Here is a 21112-nt window from a genome sequence, read left to right on the forward strand (position 1 = left end):
AAACCCGGCCTCAGCCACTTCCCAGCTGTGTGACCCTGGGCAAGTCACTTGACCCCCACTGCCCACCCTTACCAATCTTCCATCTATAAGACAATACACTGAAGTACAAGGGTTTAAAAAAATGCATTAAAAATGACTTTATAAAAAAAAAAAAAGGCCAGCTCAAGAATTCAGTCATTCTCTGCATCCGGTGAGCCAGACTGGAGGAGGAGACCCTTTCCCTGGATCCTGAGTTAGCGAGGAGTGATTCCTTCCTTGGTTCTTCAGTGAGGTTGGCGCTTTGGTGGGACACTCCCTTCAGTGTGAGTTCTGGTGGGATTCTTGGCGGTCTTGGCCTCATGTGCACTGAAGGTTCTCGGTGGATTCTTCAGTATCTCCTGGCTCTTCAGATTTTGGCTTTGGATTTAGGACTTTGGATTCTGGTGAGATTTGCTTTCAGATTTGCCTTTCCAGTCTGGAGACATTAGGATTAACCTTAGGGTATTTGTAGCTAGGCAGTACTTTCTGTCTCTTTCTCTACATTTTTCCTCTTTCACTCTTTCTACCTCTTGGTAAATAAAGCTGCTAAAAGTCATTTTGACATGAGCTGTAATATTTTTAAATCACTGACCACAATATTACTTTAGAACTTTCATATTAGCATAAAAACCTAAATTTAAATTCTTACAGAATACTATTGTACCATAAGAAATGACAAACAAGGTGAGTTCAGAAAATCTGGGAAGACTTAATATGAACTGATGCAAAGTGAAGCAAGCAAAACCAGGAGAACACTGTACACAGTAAAAGTAATACTGTACAATGATCAATTGTGAAGGACTTTACTTTATCAACAAGGTAAGGATCCAGGACAACTCCAAGGAACTCATGACAAAAAAAGGCTACACTAGTACAGACTCTGGGATTTGATGACTGGAAATCCCAAGGAATGGGGGGTCCTTCCCTTGGTTTCCAGCGTCCTCCAAATGATGGCTTTGCCTTCCTCTGGATCCCCAGTACTTGGCACAGTGCCTAAGGAGGACATGCTTCCTGCTAACTAGACTGACAGTGTCCTCCTGGAGACCATGCCTCACTGGATTTTCAAAGGTAAGCAAGGTATTGTCTACAAAGGGTAGCTACTAATGAGACTTGACCCAAAAATATTCTGTTAGTCTTTAAGTCATGGAATTTAAGGCTAGAAGGAAACTCAAGGACCATTTAATCTAATTCCCTCATTTTATAGATAAGGAAACCCAAAGTCCAGAGATTTTGTCTGATTCCACCACTCTGCCCTTTCCTACTAAAAAATAATGCCTAGAGAATCTAAAGTATTCTTCACTTTCTTATTCTTGAGTAATTCCATCCTGCCAACTCTCCATGACCCCACTTAGGGTTTTCTTGGCAAAGATTCTGGAGTGGTTCAGCATTTCTTTCTCTAGCTCACTGAGAGATAAGGAAACTGAGGCAAATAGGACTAAGCAATTTACCCAGTATCTGAATAAGTGTCCGAGGCTGGACTTGAACTCATGTCTTCCTAACTCCAGACTCAGCATTCTATCCACTATGTCACCTAGCTGCCCCAGTTCTTCCCCAGGGTTTCATTATCTATGCCTTTGCTAAGATAGACACTAACTGCCTTTCTAAGAAGCAATAAAACTATATTAATATGATCTCAAGCAATCTAACTACCTCACCAAAAAAAAAAAAAATAGATGAAATAATGTCCCAAAGTCAACTGAAAAAGAAACCCAACAATCTACACCCTCGTAATCCTCCTGAGAGTGTTGTTTTCCTTCATCTCCCTTAGGCTGGGAAGTCATAAAACAGCTTGGTTCCATCCCAGACCAGCAACTGCTCGCCTGCCTGCTAAGCATGGTGTCCTGGGGCGGGGGGGGGGGGGGGAGGGTTGTGGGAGGGATGGGCAGTGATTCAAGATGATAGAACTATAATTTCTATGGGCAACATGATGCTGAAGTGCTTTGGTGGCTTCACAAAGCAGGAAGCCTCTAAGGGAGACAGGATCAAGGCTTTCCAGAAGAGAGAGACCTGGGTAATTTCTCCAAACATGGATCATTTTCTTAATAGCATTTACTGACACTGAACACAAGCAGCCTCTCCCCTCCTACCACACTAAACTAAGAAATTATTCCTTTAGAATTGTCAATTACATATACATATATATGCACATATATACCCACATATATCAAAGAATCAGAAGATAAGGCTTCAGTTTGGAGGGGCTGGAAGAGGCCAAGGGAAAGGAAAAATGTATTGACTAAGCACTTATCAATGCAAGGCACTGTCCTAGTCATGGTACTGAGCACAGTGAAGGCAACCAAGACATTTTAGGACAAGGGCCCTGCCCTTCAGGAGGTTACAGTCCAGTGAAGGAACCAAGACACAAAACTGTGGAAAGTTCCATAGATGACTTAAAGAACAAGGAACAGGAAGTCACAAGGCATCCCAGATAATACAAGTGACCTGTACACATCTGAATTGTACTAAAACTTCAGAGGAAAGAAAGATCATTTTAGGATGGAAAGTCAAAGAGAAGCCCAAATTTGAAAACATGAGAGATGTAGTCAATGATGGTACCAGAAATAAAATTAGTGAGGGAAGGAGGAGAAGGAGGAGGAGGAGGAGGAGGAAGAACTGGTTTAGGGGGAATGATCAGGAACTTCACTTTGGTCATGTTGAGCATGAGATGCCTGTGGAGCATCCAAGTGGAGATGTGGGTCCAGAGTTTGGGAGAAAAAACAGCAGTGGTGATAAAGATTTGAGAGTAATCAGTGCAAAGCTGATTCTTGAAGTAATGGAAGTGAATGAGAGGGAAAAGAGAGAATGGAAAAATAAGAAAAGAAGGTTAATAATAAAGCATAGAGAAAATACTCACACTGTGAAGCATTAGAAAAAGGAGAAACCAATGAAGGAGGCAAAAAACAAGTGGAAGAGAGTCAGGAGAACCATGAGAGGGGAGGAGGAAAGCATCCAGAAGGAGGAGATGGTAAATATTAAGGGGATGAAAGAGAACAGTTGAGACTCATTTTAAAATAAACTTTCTAAAATAATAGATAAGCCAAAACAAAGGCTGTTCTCAAAGAGGTCACTGGGCCATGATTCATTCCGTCTTGCCCAAAATACAGCAAAGAAATTTTTTTAAGTACCCAGAGATTGGAGAATGAATAAACAAGCTATGGTATAGAAATATAAATGTTACTGTGTAGTTAGAAATTCTGCAAATAGCTAAGTGATTCAGGGATAGAGAACTAGGTCTGTGAGACAGGAAAACGAGTTCAAATCCATTCTCAGACACTTACTAGCCATGTGACATTGGACAAGTCACATGGACATAATCCCCTGCAGAAGGAAATGGCAAACCAGTCCAATGTCTTTGCCAAGAACACCCTATGGGAAAGTACTGGTCCGTGGGGTCACAAAGAGTCAGAAACAGCTGAACAAGTAAACAACAAAGAGTTGGAAATAGGAAGTACTCTCTGAAATGATAAAAACTGAAGTAACTAGAACCAAGAGAACAAGATGCACAATAAATCCAATAATGTAAACAGAAAAAACAAAAAACCAAAAGTTAAAGTAAGTAACAGCAATGAACAATTTTGATATCAGAAAATTTCATCATGAAACATACTTCCCATCTCTTAAACAGAGAATGGGACTAGGAGAGTAGAAAATCACAAACATTCTCATACATAACACTTTTTAAATATAGGATCAACAGATATTTTCCAAGGTTTCAAAAGCAGCATAAGAGGAAAGAAACATCAGAAAACCTCAATTATATGGATTAACATTCAAATGAAATGGGCTTTAAAGCCTATCTACTTTCCAGAGTTATACTATATTTGGTAGTGGCATTAAAAGACATCACAAGCCTCAGGTCTGAGTAAGTTTAAAGATAATCCTTCAAGAAAATAGGAAACTAAGGGTTAATATTTACAGCAATTTTCTCTGACAAAGGTATCATTTCTCAAATATATAGGAAGAGGAGCAAAATTTATAAAAAGAAGAACCATTCCCCAATTGATAAATGGTCAAAGGATCTGAGCAGTCAGTTTTCAAAAGAAATCAAAGCTATTAATAGTTACTTGAAAAAATGTTCTAAATCACTACTGATTAAAGAAATACAAAATTAAACAATTCCATAATATCACCTCATACCCACCATATTGGCTAATATGGCAGAAAAGAAAAATGACAAATGCTGGAGGGTATGTGAGAAAATCTGGACACTAATACACTATTGGTGGAGTTATAAACAGATCCAGCCATCCTGGAGAACAATTTGGATCAATGCCCAAAGGGCAATGAAGCTGCACATATTCATTGACCTAATAATACCACTGATAGGTTTGTATCTCAAAGACATCAAAGAAAAAAGGTCCAATCTGTATAAAAATATTTATAAATTACATATATATAAGTTATCTAAATATATAAGTATATATTATATGTAAAGCAGCTTTTAGGTGCTGGTAAAGAAGAGGAAATTGAGAGGATGTAAATCAATTGGGGAATGGCTGAAGAAATAGTAGTATATAATTGTGATGGAATGCAATTGTGCTATAATGATAAACAGATTAGTGTCAGAGAAAACTGGGAAGATTCATATGAACTGATGCAAACTGAAGTGAACAGAACCAGGAGATCATTGTATACGATGTCAGCAATACTGTACTGTGTACTTAGTTACTCTGATCAATACATGATCAGAGACAATTCTGAAAGATTAATGTTGAAAAATGCTATTTCCAGAGAGAGAACTAATGCAGTCTGAGTACAGATTGAAGCCGACTTCTCTTACTTTAAAAAAAAGAGAGAGATGATCTTTCAATATAGTAGCCAAGAATCCAACAAAATCTTATGAGATGCTTTATATGCTGGAGCAGCCTATATGCATTCCACAAATATAATGCCAAAGTTTACTGGTCCAGGTTCACCTTTTCTTTTCAGAAGGGACCAATCACACCATCACACTGCAGACATCTCCAGAACCAGCATGACACTGCCAATTTCCCTAAAATGCCAATGGCATTTTCCCCCAGCACTTGCATCCCAGAGAGCTACTGAACCTTTGTCCTCAATGACTGGGAGGCATTGCTTCTATCCCTGAACTGGGTTCAGAGCCAGAACTCCTTTATGGACAAAGTTCATTGACTGGATCTAAATCTTGATGGAAAAGATTGCTCAGTCTATTCCCACTTTAAGACATGCTTAAAATGCATCAGGCTGGAAGGTGTCTTCCTTCCTTGGAAAGTTCTTGAAAAATCTAAATATAAGGATCCTGATGTTTCATCTACATGTCTCTCCTATTCAATTATGTATGAATCAATGCAAGAGCTTCTTTAAATGTGCCTACAATATTAGTCTATTCTTCTTGCAGAAAATTCCTTTGGTAGTTGTTGGTCAGCATAATGGAATTTTCTTCCAAGGCTAAATAAGGGTCTTAGAATAACCTGCTCCAGCCAATCCTTCACCCCTCTAGAGTCACTCCCATTGAACACTTGCAGAATAAGTACATTGAATGTATGTGCACACACAAAAAAGGAGACATATTCTAAATGAAACAAGTATTGAAAAAATCCATTTTTCTTAAGTATTCTCAAAAACCATTTGATGTTAATTTATATATTCATGATTTACATGCACTATAAGAACTGCAATTCTTATAGAAGATTTCAAAATTAAAGAGCAAAACAATAACAACAACATTGTAGGATATGGCACTGAACAGAGGGTCTTTCTTTCTGCAAGATCTGAGTTCTCCACTGCCCAAGATATTGCTAAAGAGGGAGAACAACCAGGAGTCAAGAAAATAATATAGAACATTCATGTTCCTGTTGGGAACAGGAGTTCTATGACCTCAGAGAGCCTTTCATCTCTAGGATGATGTGATGTAAACTGTTAGCTATAAGCCAAATTACCCCAAGATGTCCACTATCAAACATCTATCAGGGTTTAGGAATGAGGAAGGTCCTGTTTTAGCTCTATATACTTTTAAGGCTAAAGCACAAAGAATTAAAAAACAGGTCTACTACTAAAAGTCCTACCAGTGTGTGGCAAGATGACATATAATTGCAATCTGATACTCACCCTTCTCCTGGGTAACCTCAGCCAAAACACTTGGCCCATGTTCTTGCCCATCTTCAGTCTCACTATCATTAAGTTGAGCTTCTAGGATGACATCAGGGCTGTCACCAGTAAACCTCCTCCCAACCTGCTGAGGTGGAGTTCTTAATAGTTCCTCAGTGACATCAGACTCAGGGACAGTATCACCTCCTTTATCACTGTCATCTGTCTTAATTACCTGGAGAAGTAAAAAAGAAATGGTCCCATTCAATCTCAGCATGAAGAAAAAAAAGACCACAGCCATTTATGACTCATGTAGCCTCAACAAGGGGTAAATGGACAACCAGTAGCTGGAGGAAGACATGGGCAATGACATGTAGTCTGAGAGCCATCCCAGATGCACAAAAGGTAATTACTTCCTCAGGGATATACGGTGAGGTTCTAGCTCTTCAGTATGCATTACCCTAATGCCCCACTGACTACAAACCATTTTGATTTTGCCTCAAATGAAGAATGATCCATGGCTTATCAATGGCATCTAACCCAGAGTAGCCACTAGGAGGCACATGAACAGGGCACCAATCCCAAAAAACACAAAGCAGAAAGCAGTAAAATAATCTCTACACAGAGTACACATGATCTTTTAATTTCCTATTTTGTGCTCAAAAAGTATTATACAAGTCATCTTCTCCAGGCTAAAAATCCCTCTCTCAAACTAGGTAAATCTAACCAAAAAAATAAACAAAAAGTAGCTGAAGAGAAATTCAGAAAAGTTAGATATGATATAGACTTATGGAAAAAACTAAATGAACAGAAAGGTTCAGGCAGGACTTATATCTTTTTTTCAGCAGCACATGGCACCTACGCAAAAATTAACCAAGTATTAAGAGTACAAGGGGCAGCTGGGTAGCTCAGTGGAGTGAGTCAGGCCTAGAGACAGGAGGTCCTAGGTTCAAACCCAGCCTCAGCCACTTCCCAGCTGTGTGACCCTGGGCAAGTCACTTGACCCCCATTGCCCACCCTTACCACTCTTCCACCTATGAGACAATACACCGAAGTACAAGGGGTTAAAAAAAAAAAAGAGTACAAAAACCTTACAACCAAAATTCAGAAAAGCAGAAATATTAAGTATGCCTTTTTCAGATCATAATACAATAAAAAGAAAAATTAGAAATTAATTAGAAACAAAATAATCTATTCCTAAAGAATGAGTGGGTCAAAGAATAAATCATAGAAACAATAAATAATTTCATTAAAGAGAATGTTAACAATAAGACAACCTTCAAAAATTTATGGGATGCAGCCAAAGCAGTACTTAGGAGAAAATTTATAACTCTAAGCCAGTAATTCCCAAAGTGGGCGCTACCACTCCCTGGTGGGTGCTGCAGCAATCCAGAGGAGCAGTGATGGCCACAGGTGCATTTATCTTTCCTATTAATTGCTATTAAAATTTTTAAAAATTAATTTCCAGGGGGCTAAGTAATATTTTTTCTGGAAAGGGGGCGGTAGGCCAAAAAAGTTTGGGAACCACTGCTCTAAACAATTACATCAATAAAACAAAGAAAGAGTAAATCAATGAATTGAGCATACAAGCAAAAAACTTAGAAAAAGAAAATTTTAAATCCCCAATTAAACATCCAACATGGAAATTGGATTGGAAATCCTGAAAATCAAATTAGAGATAAATTATACCTAAGAAAAAATTTCCAGGGCCAGATGGGTTCATAAATGAATTCTACCAAATATGTTTTTTAAATTAAGCCCATATTATGTAAACTATATGGAAAAACAGGCAAAGGAGGAGTCCTACCCAATTTCTTTTATGACACAAATAAGATGCTGATACCTAAACCAGGAAGAACAACAACAAAGAAAGAAAACTATAGACCAATTTCCCTAATGACTATTGATGCAAAATTTTAAATAAAATACCAGCAAGGAATATATCATAAGAATCATATACTATGTCCAGGTGGGGCTTATATTAGAAATGTCTGCATATCTCTGGATAGTTTGATATTAGGAAAACTATCAGTATAACTGATCATATCAGTAACAATCATAGAAATCATATGATTAACTCAACAAATAAAGAAAAAGCTTTTGGCAAAATACATCCATTACTATCAAAAACATTATCTAGAACAATTAGCAAGTGTTATCTATAATGAGAATTATCACCATTATTTTCAATATTGTACTACAACTGCTAGCTGTGGCAATAAGAAAAAGAAAACTGAAAGAATTAGAATAAGCAATGAGGAAACAAAACTAAGACTATGATAATATGATGGTATACTTAAGAGAATCCTTAAGAATCAACTAAAAACCCAGTTGAAATAATTAACAACATTAATAAAGTTGCAGAATATAAAATAAACCCACACAAATCATCAGCATTTCTATATATTACCAAAAAAGTCCTGTAGCAAGAGAAAGGGAAATTTCATTTAATATAAATAATATAGAGAAGACAATGTAAAATTCTTGGGAGTCTACCTGCTAAGATAAACCCAGAAACTTTATAATCTTAATTACAAATGCTTTTCTGACAAATAAATTAAGATCTAACCAAAGAGAAAAATATTAATTATTCATGGGTAAATCAAGCCAATATAATGAAAATGACAATTCTACAAATAAATTAATTTACTTATTTGGTGCCATACCAATCAAACTACTCAAAAATAAATATGTATAATAACTCTCTGTCATGGCAAAAATTTGGAAACTGAAGAGATGTCCATCAATTGTGGATGGCCAGTATATGGTTGTAATGAAATACTATTGGATCATAAGAAATGATGAACAAGTAAATTTCAGAAAAACTTGGAAAGATGTGTATGAATGGATGCAAAGTGAAGTGAGCAGAACCAGAACACTGTACACACTAAATAGTAATATTGTATGATAATCAACTGTGAATGACAATTATTCTCAGCAATACAATGATTCAAGATAATTCTGAAGAATTCATAAAAAAAAATGCTACGCATCTCCAAAGACTGAACACTGATTAAAGCATACTATTTTCACTTTTTTTGTGTGTTTTCCTTCACATGATTAATGTGGATCTACATAGTCAGTCCAGCAAGTAAAAGTCACAAGAGCCAAAACATTATCCTTGTATAAACAAGGAAAAAGAGAATCAGATTGCTTCTAACACTGCTCCTATTCCAAAATACTTTATGTTTTTAGAGGTGTAAATAGATTAAGTAATAATGGGAAAATGTATAAAATACCATGCTGAATGCTGAGGATACAGACAGAAAAGTCAGCCAGCCTCACCTCTCAAAAGGGTCCCATTCTAAGGGAAGAGACAACACTTACACAAGCTTTCAGTTACAAGTTAGATGGGAAGGATCAGGGAGAGGGGCAGTAGCACAATTGATGGTCAGGCTGTCGTTTCCACCAATAAAAATCTCATCTGTTTCTGATATTGAAGAACATCATGTGAAGAGAAAGAAGCAACCATGTGCAGGAGAGAGAAAGGGTCAAGGGATGACTCCTACATTGCAAATTAGTCATGTATTTGGCCAGAGGTGTTTCTCAGTCCCCAGGATTCTGTTATGTATTCTAACTGCCAGGCCTTTTGTTGATCAGGTCCTAGGCTCAGCAACAATGACAGAAACAAAAAAAGCAAGCAGTCCTCTCCTTAAAGAAGCAAACATTTTACAAAGGAAAATAACATATGTGTAGATCACTAGATACAAGAATTGGGGAAAGGGACTAGAGCTGAGATTTACAGGCACAGGGAGCACCAAGATAAGCCAAATTCCCCAATCACCACAAGTCGATGTCTTCTCTGCCGCTTGGAAGTCTTAGAGTTTACTCCTCAGAGCTACAAGCCCCATACCTGTCAGAGGAAGGACTCTGAAGCCAGTTCTCTCCTGAATACATCAAGCTGCCCAGGAGCCCTTCTGAGGACAATCCCTCTAAAAGTTATGGAGGGTCATCCCAAATGCTTAAAGAATCATTGGAGCTGCTGTAGAGTGGAGCTAAGGTCATTTGCAAAAGTATGTCAAGGGCCCAATGAGTAATTTTTTCTTTCCCAAGGTGTACAGCAAGAGGAATCTGGCAGCATTTTGCTTTCCAGTGCAAGCTCTATTACAAATCCAGCCTAACTGAAGGGAGGAATCCCTCCAAAACTGCTCGAAAATGCATGACATATTCTGTTGGAGTGTCTTGGCATATTTTTTTCAAGTCACATTGTAGAAATGCCATTGTACAAGACACTTATTTCCTGAGGGGAAATCATATGTCCATCCATGGCTGCCAAGGCACTGGGAACAGTGGCAGAACTGGACCTTCATCAAAGACTATAGATATGGAGGTGCCCAGTGATTATGGCAACAAGGACAGTGAAGGAATTCAGGGCCCTGCGATGTATTCTTGGGGAAATGTCAAGTACTACATAAGCATGTAGGCAGGACAATGACATTTTTACTGTATCAACTTGGGGCCTTTCTCAGGCCCAAACAACATAACTGCCAAGGAACAAAGTGAGAAATCCAGTCTATTGACATTGATATTCTAATTGGCTACAACTCGTGAAACTCAATAGTGACACCAGGGATGCTGTGATCTGACATTCGACAACAATGAAGTCAAACTGCAAAGACACAAGATATGGGAACATGTTTAGGTTAATACAAAGATAAAAATCTTTGTATTAACAGATATTAACACATCATAGCACCAAATAAATATTCTTTAACTGAATAAAACCTTTGTTATGAAACTCTCCCCCCTCCATACCCCAACCACAAGTTGAATGAGTTTAAACCACCGATTAACGGCAGGATGGACTGAAGAGCCATTCTCCCCAAGGGGTCAGGGGCTCCAGGGCCATCGCCTCCCTCTGTGACCTATTGCCAATACTGTCCTCTTGGAGCACTGACCCATTGGCAATATGGGTCCTGGTTCAAGCTGGGCCAGGCTTTCACTCAAGTCAGTAGCCTGCCATGCCCCCTCTCCAAACAAGTCAGAATATTGAAGGGGAAATGATTATCTTTGCTGGATGCTTCATGGTCACAGTATGTGCACAAGCAGAAGCTAGCTATTGTCTGCCAGGAGTCCCAAGGTGTCTGAAGTACCTGGACCCCATTAGGCTGACTCAAGATCAGAGGGACTGCCTATACTCAATATGCTGGCACTGGCACACCTGCAGCCAGCTATGGGCAGCCCTTCAACTAATCAGAATGAACCCAGAGACACAATGCATGTCCAGAGCAATCATTCCAAGGCAACAAAAAATATCCTGGACCACTGCAGCCAATAAGGCTCCAGAAAATTTCCTGGATTAGCCCCTAGCCAAGGCTAACATTGGTCAGGCTACTGCTCAGATTAGTTCCTTTCAGAGGGAAAACCAGGTTCTGGTTCAGAAAGAAACAGGAGTAGAGAGGAGGGCAGAGGGTACCTATCAGCAATGAAAAATATAACTACTTTCCCATTAATCTGTTAAGTGCTCTCCTCTACTGGAACTCATAGGGCTCCATATAGCATGATGGTAAGAAATGAAATATAGTGTGTCCTGGTTGATTTTATTCTAGCTATCTTGGAAAGGAAATATGTAACATCCACCAAAAGAGTATATGCCCTACACTTCAACAGTTTCAGTAATGATTTGGACCAATCCCATTCCCTTCAAAGTAATAGAAGGCTATCATAGGTAGGGAGGAAATGATGACTTCTGTCTAGTGGAATTCTACTCATTTTCATGCATGCCACAGAAAAGAAAAAAATAACTCATAGTCAAACAAATGTCCATATTGGTCATAATCAAAAATGCAAAGCTCATTCTGGTGGAAAGTGGGTGGCATGGTTGTTCTTCAGTCCTCTGGCCTTTAAAAAGAATTCTAAAGTCTTTCAAAGGAGTCTTCTATAGTACTGTGGAAATTCAGTTAATCAACAAACACTGATTGATCATTACTAGGTGCCAGGCTCTGTGCTAAGTGTCAGGAATTCAAATACAAAAAAGAACCCTCTAGGTACTTACAATGCAATGAGGGGAGAATCATTCCCCACTTCTGCTTATTTCAGGCTATATCAGGTCATAAATGTCTTTCCAGTTGCCTCTCAAACTGTCATTTCATCATATTTTATGACCAAAAGACCATAATTTGTAACTCAATAAGTGGCTACTCCTTAGTCTGTTTATATATAGGTCTTTCTCCTCTGTCTTTGATTCCTTTGAGGGTAGAGTTGGTATTGCTGGGTTAATGAGTATGCACAGGTTGGAAACTCTGAAGAGCACAGTTCCAAACTGCTTCTTTGGAAATTACTTATTCCCAGCCCTAACAGCAGTATACTAGGTGTGTCCATTTTTTCACAACCCAACCAGCATTGTCATTTTCCACTCTGGTCATCTTTGCTATCTGATGAGTAGTGTGAAGTAGAACCTTAGAGTTGCTTTAATTTGCATTCTTCCAATTATTTGTGAGTTGGGACATTTTTCATATGGTTATTGATAACTTGGAATTTCTTCCTTTGAAAATTGTCCATTCATATCCTTTAACCATGTATCTTACTGGAAAATAGAAATTTAAATAAATTATTTATATATCTTGGAGATAAAGCCTCTATCAAAGAAATTGCTGCAAAGATTTTCTCTTTAGTTCATGATTCCCTTCAAAATTCTTAATGCATGAGAATTATTTTTGCAAAAGCTTCTCAATTTTATATAATCAAAACATTTGTTCAGTAATGAACCCTTCCCTTATGCATAGCTTTGAAAGGTAATTTCTTCTTTGCTCCATTAATTTGTTAATGATGCAACTTTTTATGTCTAAGTCATGTATCCATTCGGAGTTTATCTTGATGTCTGTTGTGAGTTGTTTACTGGGGAATGAAGCTCCAGGATGCATGGTGACAAGAAGTGATATAAGGCATTAGAAAAGGAGAATCACTCCTTGAAGCTCACAGTTAGCACTGGACAGGAAAGAGAAGGAAAGAGTCCAGAAATTCCTTCCAATTCTAACATTTCAGAGTTCTAAAGAGAGTTTTTTTCAAAGGCTTCCTGATCTATATCCATTGGAAGGACTATGGTAAGCTGCATTGTACCCAAAGGAAGAACAGGAGGGCAGAGGGATTTACAGACATTCTGCCAGAGGACTGGCTGAATTTAACTAGAAAAAAAGAAGGTAGAAGGAAAATGACAGTTGTTTTTCAATATTTTAAGGCTTATTTTATAGACAGGAATTAGACATTCTGTTGGTTAGTGGGGGCAGAACTTGGACCAAGAAATGGAAGCTACAAGAAGGTGGATATTGGGATAAAACAAGAAAGAAATTCCTAACTAGGGCTATTCAGAAATGGGATGCCACCCAAAGTGGTGGATTTCCTCAATGTTGAGAACCCTGAAGCAGAACCTAGAAAGCCACTTGTCAGGAAAGAAGCTGGACCAGATGACTTCGGAAGTTCTCTCTTACTTGAAGAGTCAACATTTCTATGAAATATTCAAGTCCTTGAATAAATATCAACTTTTGGAGGTCAAGTTTGCTTAAAATAATTCCTTTTTTCCTTAGTATAAACTAAATCTTCATTCCACCTTGCTCTAGAGGCAAAAACTAAGAAAATTCTTCTCCACAAGGTACTTTTCTCCTCCAGCACAGAGATTCGATTTCTGACCTACAAGCATATGACAATTCCATTTCCGAATACATATTTCATAGGAAGCCACATTTCATTTCAAACCCACAAGACCTCAAATGTTCCCTCTGGGCTATGACCATGGTGTGAACTGTTTTTGGTTCAGAAGTTGATACAACAGAGGAAGCTGTTGTGGTCTCCAAGACCAATCTGGTTGCCACATATGAAATTAGCTCTGGAGGTAATCTCCTGATGGGGTTTGGGTGACCAACAAAAAAGAACCCAGGCCATAACAAGCCATAGCACACAACTAAACCTGCCTGGGTAAGTAAGAGTATGTGTATTTTTTACAAAAAGTGCAGCAAAGAGCTTACCCATGTTGTGGTTCATTTGCTTGTGAAGCCAACATTTTCCTGGGGCTTTAAGAAGATTTACAAAGTCAAAACAAGGAATTCCAAGGAATCTGCCCTGAGTGTCCATGTATAAAATCTCCATCTCCTAATAGGGTATGTCTGCCCCTTAGTCAGCATTCCTTTAGGAAAGCCACACCTAAGCCTCCATGAGAAAGATTACTCCAAAAAGCCCCCAGTATCCACTATGTTCCATCATAGTTCTTGGAGTAAAATTAGCAAGGAATCCTGCCAAAGACAGAAGTGAAGGGAAGAGTACAGGTTTTGAAAACAGGGTAGCACCAAATCTCCATGTTGATAATCACTACTCAGATGATGCTGGGTAAGCCCCTTGGACTGTAATGTAGTCTATACAATGGAGAATCTGAACTACATGACATCCAAGGTCTGTTCTAGCTTTAAATCTTATCAGCAGAAATGAAGTATGGAAGCCATGTAGTCATTCTGGTTTGTGATTCATTTTTTTCTTTTTCTTTTTTTTTAATTTAGAATATTTTTCCATTGCATGATTCATGACTCCACTCCCATCACTGCCCCTCCCGAAGCTGAAGAAGCAATTCCATGGGTTATACATGTATCATTTTTCAAAACCTATTTCCATGCTATTCATATTTGCAGTAGAGTGATCTTTTAACACCAAAATCCCAATCCTAGCCTCATCGAACCATGTGATCGATCCTATGTTTTTCTGCTCCCACAGTTCTTTCTCTGGATGTGGATAACGTTCTTTCTCATAAGTTCCTCTGAATTGTCCTGGATCATTGCTTTGCTGCTAGAAGCAAAGTCAATTACACTCAATTGTGCTACAATGTATCCATCTCTGTTCTCTTGGTTCTGCTCCTTTCACTCTGCCATCAGTTCCTGGAGGTCTTTCCAGTTCACATGGAATTCCTCCAGTTCATTATTCCTTTCAGCACAATAATATCCCATCCCCATCAGATACCGCAATTTGTTCAGCCATTCCCCAATTGAAGGGCATCCCCTTATTTTCCAATTTTTTACCACCACAAAGAGCGCAACTATACATATATTTGTACAAGTCTTTTTCCTTATTATCTCTTTGGGGTACAAACCCAGCAGTGGTATGGCTGGATCAAAGGGCAGACAGTCTTTTAAAGCCCTTTGCACATAATTCCAAATTGCCCTCCAGAATGGTTCGACCAATTCACAACTCCACCAGCAGTGTGTGATATTGGAAATTTGGGGACCCTTGAACTTATTTTGAGGTCTCTGGTCTAAACTTCCTGCGGACATTTGGATCTCATTTCAAACTACATTTCCCATGATTCAATGGGCTTCCTTCTTATGTGGTGATGTGAGCCAGCATAAAGAGAAGCTTAAATAGAGAGAACTTGATTGGTACATTCTCTTTCCTAGGAAGCAGGCAAGGGGAAGGTATGGCGGGCCATTCAAATTAGATCTTAGCAGGCATGTGGTTTTCTTAATTATCAATATGGATTATAATAAACTCTTAATATTTTTAAATATCCCTTTTATATCAATTTTATGTGTAACAAGTGTATTAGTGTCCCAATTTTTCCAGGTTCCCTCCAACATTGATCACTTTCCTTTGCTGCCATATTGGCCTGTCTGCTACCTGTGATGTGGTACTTCAGTGTTGTTTTAATTTGCGTTTCTCTAATCAGGAGGGATTTAAAACACTTTTTCCTGTGCTTATTGATAGTTTTTATTTCATCATGTGAAAACTGCCTTCTCATCTCCCTTGACCATTTGTCAATTGGAGAATAGCTTGATTTTTTTTGTACATTTCACTGAGTTCCTCATATATTTGGGAGATTAAACTTTTGCCAGAGAGTTTTGTTATAAAAATGTTCTCCCAGTTTGTTGCTTTCCTTCTAATTTTGGTTGCATTGGTTTTGTTTGTACAAAAACTTTTTAATTTGATATAATCAAAGTCATTCATTTTGCATTTTGCAATATTCTCTATCTCTTGCTTGGTCTTAAATTCCTTCCTTTCCCACAAATCTAACAGGTATACTATTCTATGTTCACCTAATTTATTTATTATTTTTCTATATTTTTATATTTATATTTTATATTTATATTTAAAAGTGATTTACCCATTTTGAATTTATTTTGGCATAGGGTATAAGATGTTGATCTAAACCTAATTTTCCCATACTATTTTCCAATTTTCACAGCACATTTTGTCAAATACTGAGTTCTTGTCCCAAAAGCTGGGATCTTTGGCTTTATCCATCACTAGCTTGCTGAGGTCATTTACCCCTATTCCATTGATCCTCTTTTCTGTCTCTTAATCAGTACCATATTGTTTTGATGACCATTGCTTTATAGTATAGTTCAAGATCTGGTATTGCTAGGCCCTCATCCGTCACATTTTTTTTTTGCATTATTTCCCTTGATATTCTTGATATGATACATTTTGCAAACAATAACATGGACTCCTCCTCTTAGGGAAAGTCACCAACATCATCAACATCATCATCATTGTGGTACCAACTTCTTTGAGAAGAGCCTACTGTGCAAAACTATGCCTTTATTCATTTGCTTTAAGAGGTGCTACACTACATCAAAGAAAGCAGGTGCTTCCACTTAACCTCACAACTCATATGGCTTAACCTCACAACTCATATGTTTTGGTCTTCCTTAAAATTCATTTTTTTAAATTGTCCTTGGGCAGAAATTCTTGTATACAAAGTATAAGCCAAGAACAAAGTTTTATAGCTGAATGCTAAACCCCTTAAAAACTTCATTGGAAATGCAATGGAAACGCTGACAGGCTATTTGCCCAAGAAGAACTATTATAATAGGTATTTTCAACCTCTTCCAAAATTCAAAGAATATCATCAATTCAAGATCAGTGTTTTTGTTACAATCATACATTATGAAATCAGGTGGGCTGAGTTTTTAAAAGATGATACAAACAAAAATATGTTTTGCTGATCAAATATGTTTACCAGAATCCAATTAAAAAGTCATTAGATTCCATTTTCAAAAGATTTCTAAACTGGCTCAAAATGTTAATCTGCAAAAAAGTCTGCAATATTCTTTGTGCTCAGATGGCAGAATTCAGCCTTGCCCTGAGCCTCCCCATCACTCTCATGCGAGCTCTCTCTCTCTCTCTCTCTCTCTCTCTCACACACACACACACACACACACATGCACGCACGCATGCATGCACACACAGTAAATTCCCATTTTCACAGCTGAAAGCAGAGACCACAGAGAATCTGATAGCACCTGAAAATTTCAGCATTTGTTAAGTAAAGACAACAAATATACAGTGCAATTCGAGAGAAGCACTTAAGAGATGAATAACACCTGCTGCATGCAAATTGGGGACTTCTGACACATGTGGAAAAAGCATCTCCAAGGTTTGTCTCGACAGGTCAGCCCCATTAACTGGTTCTGGACAAACATAATGGTGGGCAAAACAATGTAACAGGAAATAGAATAGTGACATGGCAAAATAATAAATTAAATAATAAATTAAATTAAATTTAAAAAATAGTGACATGCAAACACTTTAATTTGGCAGTGGTAAGTAAATAGATTCTTGGGAATTCAACAGCCCTCTTCCAAGGGTTTTCATGATACACTTGAATTAGAAACAACATGCCCTCCTGCTCAAGTAGGGATGGGCCTAGGGTAGTGATCATATACAATGGGGTGGGGATGGTGGAAATCAGCTGAATAAGTTGGTCATGGTCTTGAGATGGTTATGTTATCCAAGAAGACAACCTTCACTATGTATTGCATATACCTTTTTGCATAAAAGGTAATATAGTCTAGCACAAATGAAATCTGGGCATCTTCACAGAGATAGTCTTGCATATCTAAACAACCTATGGTTAGAGTGGGTGAAGGTAAAGATCAGCCCTAAACGAATACTACACAGGTCTTCCAAAACAATAAGTTTGCATTGTCTTCAATGGTGATCTTATGATGAGGTCAAATGCTGTTTATCTGATGGTTAACCATTGCCTGCCCCTTTTACCTTTTCTCTTTCCTTCTTGCATCTCTCCCCTACCCTTTTCTAACTTTATGATTTTCACTTTTTCATTGTTCACATTTCAATGTTACAGTCTTCTCTGATTATAATTTTGATAATTCTATACTTGCCTAAGATATTTAAAAACAAATCACTGAAAAAGAAAGAACAGGAAAAGGAATGGGTTTCCATGGTATTTTTAAAAACTGAAGTCTATGAAGGTGGATTGGGATTAGAGGTAAAAACTACAGATTGGAATGGCACCAAAAGTCAAGAAATGAAGGCAAAAATGGAATTTTCAGCCATGCCCCTTTCCCTAATAGTAAAAACACATTCTTTTTTTCTCCCATTACAAAAGGCAGGGATAGGATAAGATCCCCTCCCACTTAACATCATTCCAAAGACAGTCATAAGTCTTGGACTTTGCCAATGAATACCTCTGCTTTGTGGTGCTAACATCTGGGTCTCAGGCAAGGCTGGCACTATGCCAGGTCTGTCTCTTTTGCAGTGGCTGTTTTCACATGTCCACAAAGCTACTGCTGGTGATGCCTCTGGCAGAACCTAGAACTAGACAACACGGGCCAGGGACTTAAACCAAGATCAGGCACTAGAATCTGAGTGTCACGGGGAGAAAAACAGAACTAGGGCAGGGCAACGGTGACTCTGGGCCAGCCATCCACAATGTCAATACAAAGCCTCTCAGGTTGTAAATGAATGGGTGAGAAAACAGCTAGTCCTCCAATGGCTTCAATAAACACTGATCAGGAAAAATGAGGTGGCCAATACCCAAATGATCAGGAAAATCACCAAAGGAAACCAGGTGAAACAGATACAAAGTCTATAACATTTGATCCAGATGAAAGGCAAATTAAATGTAAATAAAGGCAGGAATCAGCTCAGGCCATGGAGTCTTCTCCTAAAGGATGAACTCTGAAAACTTGTGAACACCCCACCATCTCTAATTGCTCCAAGAACCAGTACCAGATAGATCTGACAAGCATACTCTCTTCTACAAAGTACAAACAACTATTGTGATGGGAGTGATATTTCTTCTCTGAGATTAAGCAAGGACTGGTCCCCACTAGGAAAATTAGAGCACAAGGACCTATGTGATCCCTCAGAATGCTGGGAGAAGGCCAAGTTGGGGTTGCACTGTGCTCTATACTGTAAGTCCCAAACCCAATCCCCCACAGGTGGGCAGGGCACTTGCTACAAAAGAGTAGATTTTATCATTCTGGGAACTGGTTTGGTAGTCAGGATCTGGGCTTTCATTTGTAGATGGAACTACCTAGTGACAACAGTCCTTCTACCAGTCCCTATCATTTCCAGTCTTAGCAAGATGCTGAGGCCCTTGTGAGGGTAAGGGCCTTCTCCAGGGTCATCTATATATAATGAAATGCTAGAGGACAATAAGGAATGAGTTAAAGAAAATGGCTAAGACTTCACTTGCATTTGTCCTGCTTATCCTGGTATGAGAGTATGGATTCTAATGGGTCTACAAAATGTAAAGGTTTCAAATACAATCTAGACAATAGATAGATCAGTTTTGAAAAAAAGCAGAGGCACTACCAGAATCAATTCTTGGTAAGGATGAACCATGACACCAATAAAAGTGTCAAACAGGCCTCTATCCTAAATGGCCTCCTACTGCTTCCATAGGAACAAATGGTGCTAGGAGAGAAAAGCTCTCAGTCTAGGTACAAAAAGGACACCAAAAGCAGGTGGAGATAAGATGGCAGAGAAACAACAAGGATGACAGGGAGCAACACCACCACCACCACCACTACCACAATCCTAGTTTCCCCAAACTAACCCAGAAAACATATAACTCCAAAAAAAATCACAGTAAATCAATTTTCTGGCCCAAGATAACATAGGGAAACTAAGGGAGAGGTCCACAGACTCTGGGGTATGGAGGTGAGCAGGAGCCCACTATGCAGAGCATTTCAGCTCAGGGAGAGGTCAAATACTTGGGCAAGATGAGGTCCCAGATCCAGCATGGAGGGGCCTTCACTTGGGTAGGGTGTGGGAATTAATGCCAACTGGTAGATCTGTCACTCATTCCTTAGTCCTGGATCACAGATCCAGAAGGCCCTGAAGAGGGAACCTGTTCCTAGGAATGACAAGCTGTCCCAGAACCTAGGCTGTATACCAAGCAAGGAGCAAATTCAGAAGCCAGCAACAGCCTTGGGCTCAAATCCCAGGTGAAGAATCCTGGTCTTAGTTCCAGCTTCCAGCCCATCTGAAACCCGTAGGGAATGACCAGGGCAAGAATCCCAGACCATAAGGAAACCTACGGTTCTGACCCTTTAAAGCAGCAGAGCTTTCCAGCTGGTTGATGATAGCCAATTCTGGCCTCAGGCTACTAAAACTCTACATGGATAAGTCCATAGATCTTTGTTCAGTCCCAAATTTGAGTCAGGAACTTACAGAGCTCACACCAAAGGACAGTGGGGACTGCAATCAGATTTTGCTCTGGATCAAACCACTTTGGTAATACTGAAAACCTGTAGGTCCCCCATCCTGAACCATCTCTGAGATCTTGGAATAACATAGCATCTAGTATCCAAGAAAGCAACAGCAAGAACAGCCTAGATGTTACTTCCAGAAGTGTTAGAGCCTGACTCTAACATCAAGTCAAAAGTCAGGAAAGAGGCTAGAAGAATGACCAAATGAGAAAAGAATCTGATCCAAAAAAAACTGTGATGGTGAGAGGGGCACTCAAGACATAAACCCAGAAGAAGAGAACATAATAGTCAGTGATACATAACCTTAGTCACCCTTATCTGCAAAGAAAGGAGTGTTTCAATCTCATACTTCTTCTTGAGTCAAGCTGGGTCATTATAATTTCATAAACTCATTTTTTGTTTCCATTTCCATTTTTTCTATCATTGTGTATAATAGTTTCCTGGTTCTGCTTACTTCATTTTGTGTTAGTTCATCTTAATCTTCTCAGGGTTCTCCGTATTCATCATATAATTATCTCTCATAGCATAATCCTATGCCATTATATCCATATGTCAAGGTTCAGTTAGCCATTCCTCACTGATAAATATCTCCTTTCTTTCCATATTTC

General features: G+C 38.7%; 1 protein-coding gene across 2 annotated transcripts in view; it reads right to left on the reverse strand.

Moving 5' to 3' along the window:
* DIS3L2 (DIS3 like 3'-5' exoribonuclease 2) overlaps nt 1–21112 on the reverse strand; it is a 334902-nt gene that overhangs the window by 233903 nt on the left and 79887 nt on the right. Inside the window, exons 5-6 of one of the 2 annotated variants that reach the window (XM_044673272.1) lie at nt 6084–6301; nt 2461–2470 (exon numbers count right to left, since the gene is read on the reverse strand). In XM_044673272.1, the coding sequence (XP_044529207.1) occupies nt 2461–2470; nt 6084–6301 (228 nt within the window). The remainder of the gene's footprint in view (nt 1–2460; nt 2471–6083; nt 6302–21112) is intronic. The other variant, XM_044673271.1, reaches the window with a different exon arrangement.

Source organism: Gracilinanus agilis, chromosome 4 (assembly GCF_016433145.1).
Source record: "Gracilinanus agilis isolate LMUSP501 chromosome 4, AgileGrace, whole genome shotgun sequence".
Lineage (NCBI taxonomy): Eukaryota > Metazoa > Chordata > Mammalia > Didelphimorphia > Didelphidae > Gracilinanus > Gracilinanus agilis.